This window comes from Nothobranchius furzeri, chromosome 16 (assembly GCF_043380555.1).
Source record: "Nothobranchius furzeri strain GRZ-AD chromosome 16, NfurGRZ-RIMD1, whole genome shotgun sequence".
NCBI lineage: Eukaryota > Metazoa > Chordata > Actinopteri > Cyprinodontiformes > Nothobranchiidae > Nothobranchius > Nothobranchius furzeri.
The window spans coordinates 51,280,232-51,302,425 of record NC_091756.1 but is presented as its reverse complement, the minus strand read 5'-3'; the positions used below and the strand labels follow the sequence as shown (position 1 = coordinate 51,302,425).

Genomic DNA, 22,194 nt, shown 5'->3' with positions numbered 1-22,194 from the left:
CACACACACACACACACACACACACACACACACACACACACACACACACACACACAACTCATCAGGATTCATTTTACAGATGACCACACACTATTATGTCAGTAATAACATAAGTTATCATATAGATGAGTGTGTGTGTGTGTGTGTGTATGTGTGTGTGTGAATAAAGAAAAACCAATATATAAAAAAGTGTGTGTGAGACTCAGATTACAGCTAACTCTAGTTTCTTCTCAGACAGGCTTGTTTCTGGGCTCCATCATCTCAGATGTGACTTCTCATCTAAAACCATCCGTTGGTTGGGTTTTTGCAGCTTCACATGCACTCCTCTCTGTTCACTAGCATGTTGTGTTTCTGGTTTTTAATCTACTCTCCTCCCACACCAACTGGGTATGATCTCCCATCCACCCTCAGAGTCCTGCAACCTCCTGCACGCGTTTTATTTTAAAATTTTAAATATTTCAGAGGAGAGAGAGAGTGTGTGTGTGTGTGTGTGGGGGCTGTGAACGCCCACCAGCTCTCCTGCTGTCTGCGGAGATGCTGCACAGCAGACGAATTAATGATCAGCTGAAAGTGTGACAGATCTGCTGTTGAGGGAGGATTTTAGTGAACACACACATCAACACACTCGGCTCCGTGACGGAGACATGAAACAGTTCTCACACAACAGATCATCTGTTGTTTGGCTCCTCCTTTATCTCAGTGTTTCTCTCGTCTTCCTCTCCATCTTTCATTGTATCTGCCTTTCTGCTCTCTTCCTATCTCTGTGACTAATACAAAAATAAAACCAGGGTCTTCATCATCCTCCAATCACGTGCCCTGATCCAGTTCCCTCCTGAGTTTTGTTTAGGCACAGATATTAAAACTGGGCTGAAATGTTTCTTCCTCTGCAGGAAAATATAATCCACCTCTGACCTCTGAGCTTGTTTCCTCAGAACTGTTGAAGAAAACTGAACCTGAAAGATCTGGTCTTCTGCTTCTTCAGAGCTGAATTACCTCCCAGAGTTTTCACTGGAGCATGATGAGAAATATTGTTTTACTTGGAAAATAAAAATCTTTCAGACCTCTGAGAAGATTTCAGCTGCTAAAGCCACCTGGATCTCAGCGATGAAATAAACTAAATAAAACTGAAGCAATCCCAAGATTAAATTCTCCAACGTGTATTATAATCAACAGCACCATTCCAGAGAATTTAATAAGGTCAAACTTTGTTCAGGAGAGGATGCTTTTACGTCTAAAACGTACAGAAATCATATTGGTTGAGGCTCTGCCTCTTTCACACGTGAAGACTCAATATAACAAATGACATGTATAGGACTGGATATGGCTGGTTTTTGATGAAAGTATAACCCTAATAATGTATATAATCCTAATCCTAACATTTGGGTGCAGAGACTAAGTCTGGCATTTGTTTAAAATAGCCTTTTCATGTTGTTCTTATGTAGTTTTCACAGTGATATTTTTAGTGTTCTTATCTATAAGCTTCAAATGGTAAAACAATAAAGGCATGAAATATCTCACTCAATGTTAAATGAACCTGTTAGAGTTTCACTTTCTGAAATGAGTGAAAAGAATTATTGACCTTTTTCTTTTTTTTCTTTTCCTGTCCTGTCTGGCTGTGAAGCAAACAGAATTAATGTCTGAATGCTGGTGACAAGCCTTACAGATTTTACTTTCAGGTGGAGCATCAAAGCATCTGCTTTTAATGTCACGCCCGATACTTAAAACTTTATTGTTGTTGTGTTTTGAATGCCTTCTATTTTCAACCGGACACGGAGACAGAGGTGAAAGAGAAAGGAAGAGACAAAAGGTGGGGGTGGTGTGTGTGTGTGTGTGTGTGTGCGTGTGTGTGTGTGGGGGGGGGGGGGGGCACGAAAATAAACAATCAGTGATGAACAAGAGTCTGCTTCTACACCTGTAGAAAAGGGATACACAACAATACAAAAGGAGCAAGCTATCACTGCTTCAACTTGATGAAGAAATATAAAATCAACATTGTTTTACTGAACAATCACACGATAATAAATCACAGTGCATTTAGTGCCAACCACAGCCTTAAGACATGTGTTGAACGTGCCCAAGTCCATACTTATGAGAGCACCATGTGAGCACCTGTGTGCGTACACACGCTTGTATATGGAAGGTTTCTCTATGAGAGCGTCCAATAGAGAGTGTGAGGGGCCACAGATCGGTCCCCCCAAAGATGCATAGGAGATGGAGGGAGCTCCAAGTCCCAGAGATCCAGGAGCTTCCCCAGAGCACAGGGACCCCAAGGAGACCGCGACCAGAAAAGCCCCTGCCCCCCTCGAGAGGCGCAGAGGATTGCCCCAGGAGGCCACAACCAGCAGCCGGCAGAGTCCCGGGAGATATCAGCGGCAAGCCCACAGGCCTGCCCGCAGCCTCCCACCCTCCAGCCGGCCGAGCCCGGGACCCAGCAACCAGGGACCCAGGGGCGACCACCCCCGCCAGAGACCCAGCAGAGCCCAGGGACCCAGATCCCACCAGGCAGCCACCGGGATTGATCAGGCAGACGCCAAAAATCTTAAACCCCCTGACCCGGGAGCCACGAACACTCAGGCAGACCAAGGCACCACACTCCACACCAGGTGTGGCAGGGGGAGGGGAGACGAAGATGTACAGTGTCATGGATTTTATCAATATTTTTATCAATAACCCATTTCCTATAGTCGGAGAGAAAAAGGAGACAATGAACAACAAGTCAAACAGTTATAACTGTGGCAAGATGCACGAGGCAAACAGACTTTATTTATAGAGAGATGGGAGTGGAGAGAGAGTGAGAGAGAGAGAGAGAGAGAGAGAGAATGTGTCTGTGTGTTGAAAGTCAAGAATGTGTGTGTGTGTCTGAATAAGTGAGCATGCAGAGAGGCATAGAGCAATACATTTACATTCATTTGATTGAGTCCATGATCAAGAATTAATAAACATAAATTTTCTATAACATATAGCATCAAAAGAAGTCCCAGGAGAAGAGAGGAGTCAAAGGCCCCACAGACACAGTCACACACTCCCTTCCTCATGCTCACACATGCACATACAACCAAAGACTTACAAAAATGCACACTGGACACCCACTCATGCTCCCCATACACACCCTATTCACTCTGGTCCCGGTACCGCTGCACATGGGGTACAACCATTACTGGTTCCCAGAGTTTGACCCTTTCTGCTGGGGTGCTGATGAGCAGGCTCCCCCACCCAACGCTGAGCAAAGCAACCCACCACCCCAGACTCCAACCGGACGGCCAGATCTCCCTCCTAGCCTCCAGCCCCGGGAAGCCAAGCGACAACAGAGGTGTGCTAAGATCACTAGTCGTGCGAGTTGATGAGGTGTATTCCATGGCTGTGGTGAGCGGGCAGTGCGGGCATCGTCTGGCCTATGCCAGCTGATGCCACCACACTACCCCACTTGCACCTACAGCCCTCAGTGTCTAAGTGCAGTTTAAAATTGGAAGTGGGCACCGGCACTCGGGATGAGGCTGAAAAATCCCCCTGCCAAATGCCGTTGAATGTGTTCACTCCCAAGGCCCTAAGTGTGTGTTTGCGTGGGATGTCGTTGGTGAAAGTGTTTAAGGTGCAAATAAAATTGGGGGGCAGGTTGCCACAGGAATGCGAATACCTGCAACCCCTGACTCGTCCACCCCCCAAGGTCCTATGTGCATGATTGTGTGATGATGTGAGGGAGCAGGAGGAGAAAAATGTGTGGGGATGGGGAGGAATGGCTGGTTGGTCTTTATTATTGAATTTTTTCATGATATTCCGATTTTCCAAGAGATTGCAGCTGCATCCTGACATGATCTGAGGGAGTGAGGACAGGCCTGGGTCATAGTGTCATTGTGGAAAATCATGACAACAATCTACCAATGTAAATGTCACATTGAATCCAGGAAAAAACAAGAAAAATGAACAAGACCTAACACATTAAATAGTATTCAAAAGACTAATTTCTTAAAATTTTAAACATTCGATTGGTAATGATAATATAACAATTATTAACTTTCATATTAAATTTATCAAGCAATTCTATAATAATACAACCATAATTGTACCAAATAAAAATCCCACTTGACACTTAAGTATGTAAATAATTCATGAGCAGGCAGAAACCCCACAAAGATTTAAGACTGCAGATTGTTTTGGAAAATGCTAATCTTGCTAAAGAGATGCAGCTATACTACAAACTTAGAGATGTGTGTATAACATACGATACAGTGGGCCTTATGGGGTTAAGGAGTCCTCAGAAAGGCTTTTACATGCGATCCAGTCTCACTGTGACAATTCTGTGGGTTTTAATTCTGTAATTTGGGGGGTTTAGATTCTGATCCTGTGACTTCAGACGGTTTTTACATCTCAGCAGAATCTAGAAACCCGATCGACAGCTGGTGGTGGAGGATATGTCGTCTTTCCTCCTTTTGCTTCTTTCACTTTGTCGCTTTCAGTCCATATAAATTAAAATCTGTTTCACAGACTCAGCAGGAAGGAAACCTTCATCTTTGCTGTGAGATTCTCCTCCTCCTCTTCCTCCTCCTCTCTGGTTGTGATGGAGCCTCAGCTGCTCTTCATTTGTCTCTTTGAGGAGGAAGAAGCTTCTGGTCTGCTTGTGAGACAAAGCTCTGTCCAGATGTTTAAAGGCAGAGTTCACACGTGACACCCGCTGAGGAGATTATCTGTAAACATGAGCAGATAATGAGAAATTCTTCAGCTCCTAATCAATTAATCATGGACTTAATGTGTGAGTTCCTTTGAAACTCTTACGGATTATTATTTTTTATTCATGACATCACTATTTTTTCTTTCATAATTATGCAATAACATTTTTATTGAATTGCAATGATTTTTAGCTGCTATCTGTCCCTCTGGGCTCGTCTGTGACACTCACTTCTCTCCTCCTGCACTTGGATCAGATCGTTTGACAACGTCTGTCAGATTTTTATCAGTTTGGACTCGATATTGTTGCAGTCTCCTGCTGGAATGAACGCTAATGAACCGTCTGTCTGCTCTTCATCACCCGACTGCCATCGATCACACACTCCGTCAGTGTTTACACACTCAAACAGATGATCAAACCAGCAGAGGAAACATCCTCCTCCAGACGCTCGTCTCAAACTAAATCATAAAAACTATCTGAGATCAGAAGCTGAATGTGGACTTGCAGACAGTCATTTCAGTTTGCTTTAAAGTGGATTAAACCACTCTGAGAGAAACATAAAACAAAGTTCCTCAGATGTTGTCTGAATGTTTTTCTCAGATTTATCGCAGCCTTAAGTTGAACTTTTGAGTTGATTGGATGAGCAATTTTAATTTAATAAACTTCAAATGTATGAGTAAAATTTATTAAGAAATTTTATTTATGAAAACTTAAAATTTTCAGTATCAAAACTCAAAAAAATTGAGGCAATTGATTGCCTCAAAATTTTTGAGTTCTGGGAACTTATTCGGGTTTACAGTGAGCATCCATCTCCATTCTCATAAGTGGCCTCTCTGGTTTCTAAAACCCTTTTCAGACTGACATTCTGGAATATGTGTGGACAATTCAATCCCTTTTTTAACCGGAACTGTGTTTTCAGACACACCACTTTTGTACCGGAACTTGTCCTGTCGGCTGCCTTCACACAGCAGGGAAAAGTTCCAGATGTCGGGGGGTACTTGCGTCATTTACCCAAACAAAGCCATTCAGTCAAACATGGCAGACGAAGAGATAGAATTCCTCTCACTGATCAGACTTATGTTAAGCATAATTCTGCGCACACGAAGATGCATAAGAGACCTGGATGATGAAGCTCAATGGTTAAAGGAATCACTGAAGCGGTGTGAAGCGCTCTGTCGTACGTCTAGACAGTACCGTAGGAGGCGAGCTGCCATGGATCGCCGCATGCTACAGGAGCGAGCTATCTAGGTGCGCACAGCGGCCCCCGGTCCCCTCCTCCTCCCCCTCCTCCCTGTCCGGACCTCGACCTCACCAGTCTGAAGCAGCCACCCTGTCCGTAACAAGTCCGGACCTGTTACTAGGGGCTTCGTCCGGTTTAATTACGGAAAACGTTATCCGGATGTTTGTATTCAGACACAAAAGTCTTACGGACAGAGTCCGGAACATTTCCGTTTTTCATGGCCTGTCTGAAGGGGGCTTAAGGGTCGTCTCTTGGTTTTATTCTAAATTTTCCGGTCTGATTGTCTTTACCTCCTTGTCTTCTCAGGTCCAAGGAACTGATAAAGGATGCCATCCTAGACAATGACTTCATGAAGAACCTGGAGCTGTCTCAGATCCAGGAGATTGTGGACTGCATGTACCCGGTGGATTATGGGAAGGATGCTTGCATCATAAAAGAAGGAGACGTGGGCTCCCTGGTATTCGTGATGGAAGGTGAGGAAACAAACTTCATGTAAAAAAAGATTTGCATGGATTTGCTACCTGAAGTGTCTCTTCTCTGCACAGTCACAGATCACTACAGGTACAGCAATGAAGAGAAACTTTACAACATGCGAGTTAGAGGCAGGATAATAAGATAATAATGTGTAGGAATTTTGTGTTTGGTATGTTGTCGTCTGCCAGCAGCCCTAGCTCTGCAGGATAGAGCATGCAGCTATTAAAACGATTCACTTTAGACTCAGCAGGCTTTCATCTGTTAATGCTATGCACTACATCAGGGACGAAATTTTGATTTCAGAAGTGGGGGGGACACAGCAGGCTTGTGCGGATTTGGGGTGGGGGGTGTTATGTAAAGACCCCTTGACACGTCACGTGCCCATCTCAATAATTTTTCCATCCTTATTGAAGTGCAGTTTTGGCTGTTGACAATGGATAGGCCATTGCATTTATTGTTTTGGGTCTTTTTTTATTGTTTTTGGTGCAACATTTTCTAACAGGGAGTGAGATTCCTTTTTTATTTAATTTTTGTTTGTTATTTTTATTCATTTAGAAGTTCTGGTTCTGGACATTTCAATGTTAAATGAAGGTTTATTTGTTGCATTTTAAAGGGTGTACTTGCATTATTATGATATATTAACATTGTATTAGTGGTTATTTTGGTCTAGATAATGTTGACAATGATATCGTTTATCATCAACAATTTGTTGGACAAAATATCGTCCAGCAAAATGTGTTACTTTCCCAGGCCTAGTCAAAAGTATAAAAATTATTTATACATAAACGGTCCCTCCTGAGATCTGGCCGTTTGTTCATTTGCTGTGTTAGAGGACATGCTGAACTAATGTTTTACACATGATCATCACCCTAACATTTGAGTGTATAAAAACATATTAAATATGTTTTTCCCCTTAAAAGTGTTTAAACAGTTGTTGCATTTCAACACACAAAAAAAATGGAAAAAATAAGATAAATCTAATGAAAAGTGTACATCTTTGACATTAAGCTTAAAAAAATCTGTTGATGATGATGATACTGTTAATTTTTCAGAGCTTTTTAATGTGAACATATACATTGCAATAGATAAGTTTACAATAAAGTTAAACGATAAAAGTTTTGAAGTTACACTTCTACTACTACTACTACTAGTAATAATAATTATGATGATAATAGTAATAATAAAAAAAATAATAATTATAATAATACGAATAAATTGTGTCTGAGGAGTCAGTTATGTGGAGGAGATGAGTTTGTAAAAGTTAGTTTTGAGTATGTTTGTGAAGGAGGAGGTGAGTCTGAGCTTAATGCAGGTCTGTCACATGTTCCAACTTACGTTTAGACTTTGAAAGAAGTCTCTTCTATCCACTTTTCGTTTTCTTGACATGCTGCCTCCTGGCTGTGCCTAACTACCAAAGACTCACAAATGAACACTTATTCAAATGTTATGTAATGGAAGCTGAGCTGAGCTCTGATATTACACAGCGTCTAGTTGACGATGTGACTCAGTACCGGTGTTCCCTAGCGACTCCAAACTAGCAAAACAACGTGAGCACGTTCTGACTGTTTACAACTTGAGTGACAGCAGCAACAGCCAATAATACGTTAGCAAGTATCAGCAGAGCCAATAGATTAGCTTTTGGGCGGGTCTAATAGTAAACCGGTTTCCGTTTCGGTCCTAGTGCTCAACCAAATCCATTTAATGGAGCGTAACATTGTTTTCGGACGGAAAAAAGTGCAGGGGACCAAAACTGCCTTTTGAAAAAGTGGGGGGGACATGTCCCACCCGTCCCCCCCCAAAATTACGTCCCAGCACTACATACATACACCAATGTTATAATTACTCCACAGCATGCTACTCATTCACTGTGAACACAGAGTCATTCGAGGATTCGGTAGAATATTCCGAAATGGTAGTTTAACCTCCAAAAACCACAAAGTCACTCACATAAATCATTGACTAATGATGCTTTAAAATCTGGACGATGTTTGGGAATAGAAGTCAATACACATCAGGCGAAGCTAATGTAAAAACAATTAATGAATTTACTTTCCACGCGGTGCCAGCTAGTTCAGTCCCAGCCCACTCTTCATTAGAATAAATGTGCTGAACCAGGCCTCCTTGACTCAGTGCTAAATCGCTCATCAAAACTTTGTTTTTATTTAAATGAAAATGCTCCCTACCATGATGAACGTCATGTGATGGTGATTTTGAAGAACCCTGATGGACAGGTCCATCCACAACATGGCTCAGGGTTGGCTGACACAGTCTTGATTGATCTGCCCACTCGTTCTGAAATAACAGTATTGTCACAAACCCCTGTGCGATCAGCAGACGTATGATACAGACAAAGCAACGTGATCTTCAGTCAAAAATCCTCTCCTCTTTAAATATGTGCCATCTTGCTTGAGTTTATTTTGCATGTACACAGTGTTCTTGTGTGGACGCACCCTTCCTTTGTACACGAGGCCTCTGTTGTAATTACATAAACATCAGATAAAACAGGCTTTCCTTTTGCTAAAAATTGTTTTTATTGGATTTATTACAATTTTTGACAGTAACAAGGCCCCAAAGCTCACAGAAACCAAAAAGGGGAAAATAAAATACAGTAAGACAGAAAACTGTGCATCCCTTCTTCCATCCATCCATTTTCGGCCACTTATCCGGGGTCGGGTCGCAGGGGCAGCAGCCTAAGCAGAGAGGCCCAGACTTCCCTCTCCTCGGCTTCCTCTGGGGGAATCCCAAGGCGTTCCCTGGCCAGCCGAGAATATACAGTCTCTCCATCATGTCCTGGGTCTTCCTTTAGGTCTCCTCCTGGTTGAATGTACTTGGAAAACCTCGCCAGGGAGGCATCCTGACCAGATGCCCGAGCCACCTCAACTTGCTCCTCTTGATGTGGAGGAGCAGTGGGTCTATTCTGAGCCCCTCCTGGATGACTGAGTGTCTCACCCTGTCTTTAAGGGAGAGCCCAGCCACCCTGCAAAGAAAACCCATTTTGAACGCTTGAATCTGTGATTTTGTTCTTTCTGTCACTACCCAAAGCTTGCGACCATAGGTGAGGTTAGGCATGTAGAAAGTTTGCAAATAATTTATAAATCTATTAAATGTTGCTAAGTGCATTATTAAGCATTAAACAAAGGGTCCCTTTATTAACATTCCCAGTATTGTTAACTATTAAGTGTCCTTAAGGTTAGGACAAAGGGCTGGGGAGGAGTGTCTGCTTTGTAATGCGTTACTTATTATTAATTTTATTAATATTAATATCTATCAGTCAGTCAGTCAATCAATCAATTTATTTATAAAGCCCTTTCCCACCCCGAATCAAGGGGACCCAAGGTGCTGAACACTGTGCAAAGAATCAGCACAATAAAACAGATCTATAATAAAATACAGAGATAAAAACATTTAGAAACAAAAAAAGAGCTAAAAACAACAAAAATAGTGATCAAAAGCATTAAAATGTGAATAAAAACAACTAAGAAACAGATCTAAAATACAGCTTATGCCTTTAAAAGTGGGCAGCGATGTAGACTGTTTGATTTCTTGTGGGAGTTGGTTCCAAAGCCGAGGACCCAGAACTGCAAAAGCATGATCACCCCTAGACTTGCGCTTTGATCGCGGTACCACCAAAAGGTCACTCTGATCTGAATGTAGTGATCTTGCAGGGCCGTAACGGGTCAGCAGGGAGGCTAAATATGGTGGTGTTGATCCAGACAGGGATTGAAAAACAAGGACCAGGATTTTGAACAAGATGCATTTCTTCATGGTAGCCAGTCCAAAGCTGTCTGGAGGGGAGTGACATGCTCCCACTACAAAAATCTGGAAACAGTGTTTTGGACCTGCTGGAGCCAAGTCATTAGGGACGGGCTCAATATTAATATTAGGTTGTTGTTAACATTGCAGGTTAACATTAATAAAGGGACCCTGTTCTAAATTGGCACCAAGCATTCAGATAAATCAAATTCCAGGAGGGTCAGCGAATGTTCTATATACCCTTTAAAACACTCTGTCACATGCTTGTCAGGATGACGTTCAGTACTTAAGGTATTTGTCATGTTGGGCTGCAGCTTTTTGACCCACGACATGCAGAATCATACACTGAGACAAAGGAAAGTAAAAAAGGTTTTATTTTTATGTACGATGGGAGATGGAGATGATGGTCTGAGATCAGGTGGTTCCGGTGGAGTTTGTTTCCTGGTTGTTGGTAAGGCTTAGAGAGAGTAGGCAAGTCACGGCTGGCTGAGCTGGTCAAGTGGGAGTCAGATGTGGCTGGGAGCTGAGCACCAGAGTTCGGGGTGTCCAAGATGGCAGGTGGGGGCTGGAGAGCAGGCGGTCAGGGGTGAGCGACAGGGCTGGCAGACAGGGTTGGAATCCGTTGAGTTTTTCTTTCAGCTGATGGTTTGGTTGGTGGAGGAGAAGTTTCCTGAGGAGGTCGGAGAACAGGACAGATAATTTCAGGAAGGTGAGATACACAAAAAAATAACAAATCTTCAGACATAGGCAAGATGCTGGCAAGAGTTCTACCCAATGCTGAGTATCATCCAGCACTGATGAGTTGTCCCAACGCTCCTTAAATCCCCTGACCACTGATGAACAGATAAGCAGCAGCTGTTCTCCAGACACACCCACCTGCACACAGAGAAGACTCAGCACAACACACAGTTAGACTCAGCACAAACCATGACAGTATTGACCCAAACAGCAGCATAAATCAAGGAAAGATGGACATCAGTGGAAGCTTCTTTTCATTTTATTCTCCAACAGTGCTACCAACAACAACAACCCAGAACAATGGGGAGACAGACAATTTATACAGGTATCCTTAATTGGGAGAATCCATTCAAAGGGGAAAACAGTATAACCTCTAAAGGGAAACAAAACCTAACAGATACATTCATAAACTAAACAAACCAGTGTAAGCTGGAGTATTCAATCATTAATAATTCCAAATAAATTCAAGCAGAAACCACACAATGTCAAACAACTTCACAACCCACTCAATGTTGGTACAGTCCCAGCGCCATGTAAGTGTGCACAAACCTCCTGGGGAAGATTTTGTCTGTGCACACCTGCATGGAGACAACAGGGGTAAGTTGAATGATATGCAAAAGAAAAGATTAACTATTGTTTGCCCATATCTCAACAATGAACTATTTGTCTTTACAGATATACAAAAGTAAAAGGAATCTGCATACAAAAACAATACACAACCAGACTAAACATGATGTCAAAACCTATTTGTCAGTGCTTTTATTTGCTTCAACAATAAACATAGTTAAATATCTATGTAACAGTGTCTCATTGTTACATCTCCTCCCCCGTCACCCAAGACACCGAACCTCAATCTCCATGCAACCTGGAAAGGCAGTTGGCCACCAGGTTGGCCTTCTCTGAATGATATTGAATGGTAAAATCATAGGGCTGGAGAGACAGATACCACCCTGTGAGACGAGTGTTTGAGTCTTTCATCCGGTTGAGCATTGCAGAGCCCGGTGGTCCATTTCCAGGAAGAAGTGACGATCCTACAGGTAGTACTTCAGGGTGCAAACTGCCCACTTTATGGCCAGACACTCCTTTTCCACCGTCGAGTAGCGAGTCTCTCGATCCAGGAGTTTTCGGCTCAGAAACAGAACTGGTTTCCTCTCACCTTCCACATCCTGCAAAAGCACAGCTCCAAGACCAACTGCAGAAGTGTCTGTTTATAGAATGAAGGCCTGACTAAAATCAGGGCTGTGCAGAACAGACTTACTGGTGATAACTGTCTTCAAGTCCTTAAAGGCTCTGTCACAGTCAACTGTCCATTTCACCTTGGTTGGTGCTGAAGCCTTCGTTAGGTCAGTCAGGATGGCTGCTCTGTCCGCAAAATGTGGGATGAATTTGCTGTACCAGCCAACCAAACCCAGAAAGGCCCGGACCCGCTTCTAGTTGTTGGAAAAGGATAGGAGTGGATGGCCTTCACTTTCCCAACTCTAGGCTTCACCACACCTTGGCCAATAACATGTCCCAGATACTCCACTTCAGTTTGTGCCAGGGAGCATTTGCTTGAATTAACTGTCAGCCCAGCATGTTTTATCAACTGAAGAACCTGTTCAAGGTGAGACACACGGTCCTCCCAGGTTTGACTGAAGATGACCACATCATCCAAGTATGCAGCTGCAAAGTGTGGCACATCTCTCAACACCTGGTCCATTTGTCTCTGAAATGTGGCTGGTGCCCCCTGCAGACCAAATGGCATCACCGTAAACTGGAACAAGCCAGAGGGTTGTAAAAGCCGTAAGTTTCTTTGCTTCTTGTGCCAGTGCTAGTTGCCAATATCCTTTACTCAAGTCAAGAGTGCTGATGAACTTAGAATAGCCCACTCTCTCCAGCAACTCATCTATTCGGGGCATTGAATAAGACTGCCATTTTGACATGGAGTTGAGATATCTAAAATCAATACAAAACCTAAGCGAACCATCCTCCCAAAACAATGGGACTACACCACTCACTTGTGGACGGCTCTCAATTATGTTCAGCTGCAACATCAGCTCCATCTCTTCTTTGAGCTTGGGCAGCAGCCGTTCAGGATTCCGGTAAGACCTTCGTCGTGGTGTAGCATCATCCTTCAGGTGAACCTTGTGTTCAACCAAAGTCGTGAACCCTGGCGTTTCCGTGAAGAGGTCTGCATCAAGCAATGAGTCGATCTCCCTCTGCTGGTCAGACTGAAGATGTGACAGACCCACTGTGAGGTGTTTTGTGTCCTTCCCCGGGAACTGCTGTTCCCTCTCTTCCTCTTGTGCTTCACAAATGAATGGTTGTGGTTGGGGTGGATCCTGGGTAAACACTTGAGCCTGGTCCGATGAAGCACAATGGAACTCTTTCAGTAGATTCACTGAAAACACTGATGTTTCTTTTGCTTGTCCGGTGTGGGGAGTTCATAAGTGACCTTACTCACGCATCTGGTGATCTTGTAAGGGCCCTACCATTTGGCCATAGTTTGTTGTCACTGGTAGGCAAAAGTAGCAACACCTGCTGTCCAACCTGAAAAGTTCTCTCTCTGGCCCTTTTATCGTACCAGAACTTCTGGTTAGCCTGCGCTGACTGCATGTGCTCTTGGACCAATTATGTCATCTGCTCCAGTCGGTCTCTCATATGCAGAACATAGGCAACCACGTTGTCGTGTTGGGATGTTGGTGTCTCCCAGTGGTCTCTCAGGAGGTCCAGTGGACCCCGAACTTGACGACCATAAAGAAGTTCAAAAGGGGAGAATCCTGTAGATGCTTGTGGGACCTCTCTGTATGTGAACAGAACATAAGGCAGCCACTGGTCCCAGTCAGAACCTGTTTGGGAAACAAACTTCCGCAGCATGTTCTTTAGAGTCTGATCAAACCTTTCAACCAGTCCGTCCATCTGGGGATGATATGGAGTGGACCCAATACCCTTAATCCCTAGCAAACCATAAACCTGCTGGAGTAGTTTTGACAAGAAGTTGGTGCCGCAATCAGTCAGGATTTATCTAGGTATGCCTACTCTTGAAAACAGCTGGATCAGACAATTTGCCACATGTTTGGCAGTGATAGATCTAAGGGGAAAGGCCGCTGGGTAACGGGTGGCATAATCACAAATTACCAAGATGTATCTGTGGCCAGAACAGCTTCTTTCAAGCGGCCCAACAATATCCATTCCCATTCTATCGAAAGGGGTAGCAATAAGGGGCAGGGGCTGTAGCTGTGCTCGTGGTACTCCCCTAGTTGATGTCCGCTGGCAGAGCTCCACAAGCAGCACAAAACTCTTTCAGCTGTGTATACATACTCGGCCAAACTAACCGGTTACTAATTCAGCTGAGTGTCTTCTGAAATGCAAGATGACCTGCCCATGGGACAGAATGACCAAGCTGCATAACGTTTTGTGTCAGACCCTGTGGTAATGCTAGGGCCTCAACCTTGCCTTGTCTTCGATAGAGGATGCCATTTTTATGTAAGAAACATCTGCTAAGCAGTCTGCTTTGCCCAGTTTATCACCCTCCACCTCTGAAACTTTATCAAACTACAATCTTAACTTGGGATCAACACTTTGTAGGGCAACAATGTCTGAAGGGGTTTTAAACTCTATGTATTGGCTTAGTTCTTTGGCAGTTCCAGACCTTTTTGTAGCTGAAACCAGAAACTTTTCCCTCCTCTTTTGTGCCCTCGTTTTACGTGGCTTGACCGGACTCGGATCTAGCTCTGCACAGTAGAAAGGCATCTCTTCCAAGGTGTTTTTAGCTTTTTGTTTAACCCTTTGAGCTCTGGTAATGACCACATTAAAGGAAGTATGTGCTTTGTCCCAAAACTGGTCCTCCGTCCCCTGAACTGGTGTTCCTATATTCTCCTCCTCCTTCAGCTGCACCTCAGTTTGTGCTTGCTGGATGAGATCAAACAGAATAGGAACATCACTGCCCAAAATAATAGAATAACTGGAATATTTTTAAAATCAAACTGAGCATAAAGCTGGTGTTCGGATGGCTTCTGCCTCACTAAATGTTTTGACGCACCTATGGAGGATGTAACTCAGGAGAGGTTGAGATCAAACTCATCCAGCATGGTACTTTCAGAGAGTTGAGATTAAAACCAAAAACCTACGTGACCTGTAAATCTGTGAGTAACCTTTTCTCTCTAATGAGCAGATGGTCAAAGCAGAGAATCCAGCAGAGTTTTTCACAGAGCTCCATTCAACCTTCAGGTTTTTGTCTGCTTTAAGGAATGAGTAACGTGTCCAAACACCTGCAGGCTGCTGAATGCTCACTTCCTCTCTTCTCTGCACCCCTGATTTCATCCTCTGAGTTTAAACGTCACTCAGCTTCCAAACTGCTTTAGAGACTGCAGATACAAATCAGCCAGCTGCTGTCAGCTGAGAAACAAGCTGATTTAAATGTCGTTGCCTCCAGCTGGAAGAACTTTGCCACTTTTGAGAGGAAAGTGGCTGCTTCGGATCAGCTGGTGATAAAGAGTGAAATGTTTCTCCGTGGAGTTCCTGCAGACTTGAAATGTATCAGCAGTTTCCACTGACATGACACGAGTCAGTCCGGCCTCAAAGACAGAACTCCACAACTGAGCAGAAGTTTGTTCCTGCTTCAGAGTAGTAGGCTCTTCTCCAGAAACCATCAGCCAGTAACAGTCTTCCTTAAACAGCCAGCCAGAGACTGTCACCCTAAATCATCAGCCAGAAAGAGGCTGCAAGAAGCCATCAGCCCAAAACAGTTATCCAGAATCTTTCAAAAGTTTTTACTGGTAGTTTTTGTCCAGAAGGTTGCATTTTTTGTTTTTCCCAGCTAATATGCAAGGAGGTGAAACTCGGTCACCATGGCAACGATGTTTATGGAAGCAGCAGATTTATAATACGCGTTTCACACCTGAGAACCCTCTCATTAGTCCTCACTGTTTGCTGGTTTCCTCTGCAGGCAGCAGTCAGGGTCAGACCAGTAAGTACCAGTACGTACCAGTACTCAGAGGTAATCAGGTCCAGATTAGAGTTTTTATGCTAAAAGGATGCCTTTCATTTAACCTGACTGGAAAACCTTTGAAATTCATGTAAAATCAAATTTTTAATAAAGTTACAGGAAACTCAAACTGTTCATTTTATGTTGAAGTAAACTGTAGAGTCAGATAATATTAGCAGGAGGAATTTTCCACGCAAGACAATGCAGGCTGCAGCTGAGATTCAGAAGAAGGGTTTTTGTTTCCGTCAGCCAGGCTCAGGTCGGTTGATTCTTTGTTGGAGGAGCGTGATGAGGTGAGGACGGCATGCTCTGTCGAGGATCAAACCTGGAACCTCATCAGCTCGGTGCTCACGCTGAGCTCTTTTGTTATATTTAGAGCTGAATTTGAGGTCAGTGTGTTACATAAGAAGCCTGTTTAGTAATGTGATCCTCCCACTGAAAACATCATGATGCTGGTGTGTAACTGATACAGTCAGAAGACAATTAACCTATGTGGCTGTGGAGTTCCCCATCGAAAACAATCATTTAACTTCTCTCAGTTAAAAGTAATTCTGTAGGCTTTCAGCAGTGCACTCTGGATCTCATTAGAGAGGAAATGTGAATTTTAAATGAGGTCAAAGTAAATAGCAAAAAAATGTTGGTCCTTTTTACAGCTTCTCTCCTGCTTTATTACAAAATACACGTGGAGAGCTTATTATTTCCATTGAAGCACCTCCTCATTAGGCATCACATGACCTTTTCAAAGGAAACCGGCCCAACTGGTGCTGTCACGTTTTATCTTTGGGTCATTTGAAACCTTTTTGTTTCGGTGATGGTAGACTTGCTGTGTCTCGACAACAATCCTCCAGATGGTCAGTCCTCCGTGTCGGTGGGCGGCAGCGAGCGATGTGAAACAACCGATGACATTTATATTAAGTAAAAGCTGCTAGGTGGATAACACACATGCTGAATGTGTCCTCACAGTGTGACCAGAATCTTTTATCAGCTCTTACATTAAATGAATAACCACCGATTATAAAACGAAAGGTAAAACAAGGCTTTTGGAGTTTCATGTGTGGGTAAAGTTCAAGCAGACAGATTTTATTTTCTAATGATGTCTGTCTGTCTGTCTGTCTGTCTGTCTGTCTCTCTCATTCTATTTTGTTGCTCCATCTGTAGTGTGTTTAGTGTAAGTTGTTGATTAAATCAGAGAGACACTTTAAAGTAACACAGATTCATTTACCTCCTTTTGTTGGTTGAAGAAAAGCAAGCATCCAAAGTTTCTGTTGATTTCGGATTAGAATAAAATTCGGATGTTTTCATTTAAAGTGTTTTTTGGCCCCTTTTATGTGTGAAAACAGATGATCCCTCGCTGCCATATTTGACTCTCTACACTTTCCACGGGAAACTAGTAAGGTTTTAAAGAAATTACAAAAGCATTGGTACTCCATGCTTTTGTAATTTCTAGGCTTGATTACTGCAGCTCTCTATGCAGGGTTGTGTCAGTCATCACTGCGTCGCCTTCAGGTTGTGCAGAACAGCGCAGCCAGGTTCCTGACTAGGACCAGGAAACGGGACCACATCAGTCCGGTTCTGGCCTCCCTGCACTGGCTTCCGGTTTGCTATTGTTTACACTTCAGACTCTTCGTCTTTGCTTTTAATTTCTTCCAGGGTGGTGCTCCCCCCTATCTAGCCACGCTCCTGAACAAACATTCCCCATCACGTGCTATGCGCTCCTTTGACCAAGGCCTGCTCGTTGTCCCTCGTTCTAGGTGTCGAACTTGCAGGGACCAGGCTTTCTCAGTCCTAGCACCGTCACTATGGAACCAGTTGCCACACTCAGTTAGGCTGTCCCCATCTCTGCCAGTCTTCAAGAGTCGCCTAAAAACCCACCTCCTCTGCTTGGCGTTTCCTGAACATGTTTGAATTTGGCCCTCTTTTATGTTGACTTTCACAGTTTTCATTGGTTCACTTTTTCCCTTGTTTTACACATTTGCCTTCTACTAGAATGTTTCACCTTTTTTGTAATTTTTAATCTGTCATTTGAATTGCTTTTATTTTCTGATTTATTCACTTTATTTAACTTTGTACTGTTCCATGTTCAGCGCCTTGGGCTTCCTGACAGGGTTGCGGAAGGCGCTTTATAAATAAAGCTTTGATTTGATCATTTATTGCAGCTCTGAATTATTATTGACTAGGAAAGTTTAAAAATCAGCTGGGTTTCTTGGTTTTCACATAACAATTGATCCATCCATTTTTCTCCACTTATCTGGGGTCGGGTCGTGGGGGCAGTAGCCTAAGCAGGGAGGCTCAGACTTCCCTCTCCCCAGCCACTTGGGTCAGCTCCTCCACGGGAATTTCACGTGACTTCTGTCACGGTGTGTGGGCGAGGTGAGCGGAGGCAAGGATCCACATGCGGGTGAAGAAGGCAGGCAGGTAGGCAGGCAGGCAGGCAGGCAGGCAGGCAGGCAGGCAGGCAGGCACAGTTTAGCAAGGTTTAATATAAAACACGCTGGACACAGAAACAATGAACCGACCAAACACACAGAACTGAGAGGGTTTAAATACATGAGGGCTGGGAGCTTGGGTGATTGGAAAACGAGAGGCAGGTGGGAGCATTTAACAGGGACACATGACTGAACAGAATGGGGAGACAAGACAGGGTGTGACAACTTCGTGTCTGTTGTCTGTCTGTTTTTATTCAGCCTATCAGATGCCATTAGCTAAAAATATCTAAACAAGTGATAATACTTTAGAAGACCATAATCTTACAGCAATAGAAGAATTTAATATGACAAACAATGTTAAATGTTTTAACATGATACTCATTTCTATGCATAATGTAGAAGTAAAATGCCTTTTGTGGCCCAAATGCTAACTCACTTGTGCAGTGGACATATGAACTAGACAAACACGTGGGCAAATATTTTTGGCACATTTGGAAGATCAAACATTCCTTAAAATTACTGGCTGCAGAAATTAAATTAACCAAACTTCAGTCAAAAATATAACATCGAAAAGTTTGAGTGGCATCACTTTCATCATAGAGGAGCAAACTGATTCTTTATAAATGTTTGTGTTAGTGTGAAAAGGTTACAGCTGTGTGAGTTACATCCATCTGCTTTGTGCTAAATGCACGGAGCTAACATGAGTTCGTGTCAATATACTGAATGCTTTACATCAGAGGTGGGTCCTCACAGGAGTAGATGTGTGTGTGTGTGTGTGTGCGTGCGTGCGTGCGTGTGTGTGTGTGTGTGTGTGTGTGTGTGTGTGTGTGTGTGTGTGTGTGTGTGTGTGTTGTTGTTGTTGTAGGAGGTGGGGGAGTTTGGGAAGGAGTGGGGCTTGTTGCAGGGGTGGGTGCAGACGGTGACTAAATATATCGACCTCTGTCACAGGAAGAGGAAGTAATTCCTAAAATCAGTAAATCAGTAAATTCTAAAATTAGACCATGAGAAAGATGAGTAGATATTGTGCTTGTGTGTGTTTGTGTGTGTGTGTGAGATGTTGTGGGGACATTAACCAACTTGAAGACTCACATCGTGGAGTCTTACTGCACATGCTGGGACAAAAATAGAAAAAAAACGTCTTTCAAGCTATTTAATTTTAGCGAGAAAATGAAAGATGGTTTGAGAATGTTTGAGGAAGATGGTGAGATATCCTCAGACATTATGAAAAAAATGAGTGTGTGTGTGTGGGGGGGGCAGTTTGGACTCATTAGGTAGGAACAAACACACACACACAGAGAAAGAGAGATTTCTGTGGATGCGGTTGCCTTAGCAACATGCTGGAAAATCATATTTAACATTTAATATTTAAACATAAGGACTGGAAACTGTTGCTGATGAAATAAAAGAGTTTATGAAATTGAGGGAGGAGCTTATGGGTGGGTGGGTGAAGAGAGGTAATGAAATCAGTCAACTCATACTGAAAAGATCAATAAAAGAAGAAGGATGAAAGAGAAGGGAAGAGACAAAGTATGTCAGAAAAATCTAAAATGTATCAGAAAGTTATAAATCCTAGAAAATACCTTTATTTTTATTTTTTGAGATGACAGTTAATAGTTGCTTTCATTAGAACTAACAGAGTGCAGAAGTAAAAATAAACATATTGGTGCAGATGATTTTTATATTTTTATGTTTGCACTGAATGGTAAATGGTAGCCTGTATGTATATAGCACCTTCTAAGGGTTCTATAACCCTCCAAGGCACTTCACAACACAACCAGTCATCCACCCATTCAAATGCTAGTGGTGATGAGCTACGATGTAGCCACAGCTGCCCTGGATTGCACTGACAGAGCCGAGGGCTGCCGAGTACTGGTGCCACCGGTCCCTCCAACCACCACCAGCAGGCAAGGTGGGTTAAGTGTCTTGCCCAAGGACACAACAGCAGAATTCTCTGGTCGGAGCCGGGATCTAACCTGCAATCTTCAGATTACAACCTGCTCAACCTCCTCAGCTACTGCTGTCCCACTGAAGATATTTTGGAGCGAGTCAAAACAAATCTGGCCTAAACGTGAAGATTTTTTGAAACATGTACATTTTGTTATGAATGTAAAATCATGAGATTCATAAGAAAAAGGTTATTCCAAAAGCACGGCTTTAGTATCGCACACATGGAAATGAGCTAGGCCACTAACACACTGTCAATTTGAAACTGTTTATAACATCATAATGGTATGGTCATACTTCATTAGATTTCCTGGTTTTGCACCCCCGTTTTACATCATAACCATGCACCCATGGAAGTAGTAGTACCCAGTTAAAGTGCAGGCATAATGGCGAAAACTGACCCTCTTCAAACACGTGCAAAATATGAATTCATTAAAAGAGAATTTAAAAAATGTCACTTTCATGTTGGGGTCTGGGGTGGTGGGATGCTTTGCTCAGCGTTGGGTGGGGGTGCCTGCTCATCATCACCCCCAGCAGAAAGGGGCGAACTCTGGGAACCGGTGATGGTTGTACCCTTTGTGCAGCAGTACCGGGACCAGAGTGAATAGGGTTTGTATGGGGAGCATGAGCGGGTGTCTAGCGTTCATTTTTGTAAGTTTTTGGTTGTATGTGTATGTGTGAACACGAGGGAGGGAGTGTGTGACTGTCTGTGTACGGCTGTATGTCAGATGGGGTCTTGGACTCCTCCCCTCGGACTTCTTGTGCTACTACACATCTTTGCCTGCCCTCCCCCTAACACATTTGGTGTGGAGTGCAGTGCCTTGAGCCTGAGTCATGCTTCTCCATCAGCTCCAAAAGGGAAACGCACACACGGAGACATTTTGCCCTCATACTTCTCCGTCTCCTGAGGAGTGTTGCAAAGCAGTTCCCCGCCAGAGCACCAGAGGGCGCAGCGCTGTTCTGTGATACCCTGTCATGTATCCAGCCCAAGATAGTGTGTTTATATTGTGTTTGTTGTATATAAGAGACTTAGCACAGACAAATTTTTCTCTCCATCTCTTCATGGGCTCGCCACCTCTAAACCCACTGTCATGTTGAGGAGTGGATGACGGCGGACCATGTGTGGTGGAGCAGATCAGGAGGCAGGAATGCAGGCACGGATAAAATAAAAGTGGATTTAATGGCAGGATACAAGAACAACACGACGGTGCGACGGTGGCACAGGAGTTAAGTGCTCGCCCCGTAATCGGAAGGTTGCAGGTTCGAGCCCCCCTCAGTCTGTCGCTGTCGTTGTGTCCTTGGGCAAGACACTTAACCCACGTTGCCTGCTGGTGGTGGTCGGAGGGACTGGTGGCGCCAGTGCTCGGCAGCCTCGCCTCTGTCAGTGCGCCCCAGGGCAGCTGTGGCTACATCGTAGCTCATCCCCACCAGTGTGTGAACATTAATGATGAAAGCACTATTTCACAAGCAGAAATTCAGGTACTTGTGGGTGAGGTGGAGAAATGAAAGGAAGTAATTTTGCACAAAAAAAAAAAGAGAAAATCCACGGAGTGGCACAGCGCTGCTGAAGCCGTCAATGCTGAGTTCTTCAGAGAGATCTGTGGCGGATATAAAAAAAGACCCAGCCAGGATTCATTCCCCAGACTCCCGGGTGAAAGTCACACACACTAACCAGTCAGCCAAACAGAGATCTTCCCTGTACAAGAAGCCAGGACGCATGATCAATCGGGTCACAGTGACAGGACACTCACACTGTCACAGACACATGACATTCTGTCTCAATCTGTCCCCCTGCTGATATTCTGAATTCCGTATTCTGCACTTCAGGCTGTGTGTGTGTGCGTGCGCGTGTGTGTGAGTGTGCACGCATGTGTGTGTGCGTGCGCGTGTGTGCCTGTGGGAGGTCTTGTTCTGTGTGTAAACGAAGCAGTACAAGTGATAATGCTGCAGGATTTCATAATTTTATCCTTCTCAGCAGCAGCACTGCAGG

The 22,194-nt window shown here is 43.7% G+C and overlaps 1 protein-coding gene across 2 annotated transcripts in view; it reads left to right on the top strand.

Moving 5' to 3' along the window:
* prkg1b (protein kinase cGMP-dependent 1b) overlaps positions 1–22,194 on the top strand; it is a 48,682-nt gene that overhangs the window by 10,449 nt on the left and 16,039 nt on the right. For both annotated transcript variants that reach the window (XM_070545798.1, XM_070545797.1), the window contains exon 2: positions 6,210–6,376. In XM_070545798.1, coding sequence (XP_070401899.1) covers positions 6,253–6,376 — 124 coding nt within the window. In that variant the 5' untranslated portion in view covers positions 6,210–6,252. The remainder of the gene's footprint in view (positions 1–6,209; positions 6,377–22,194) is intronic.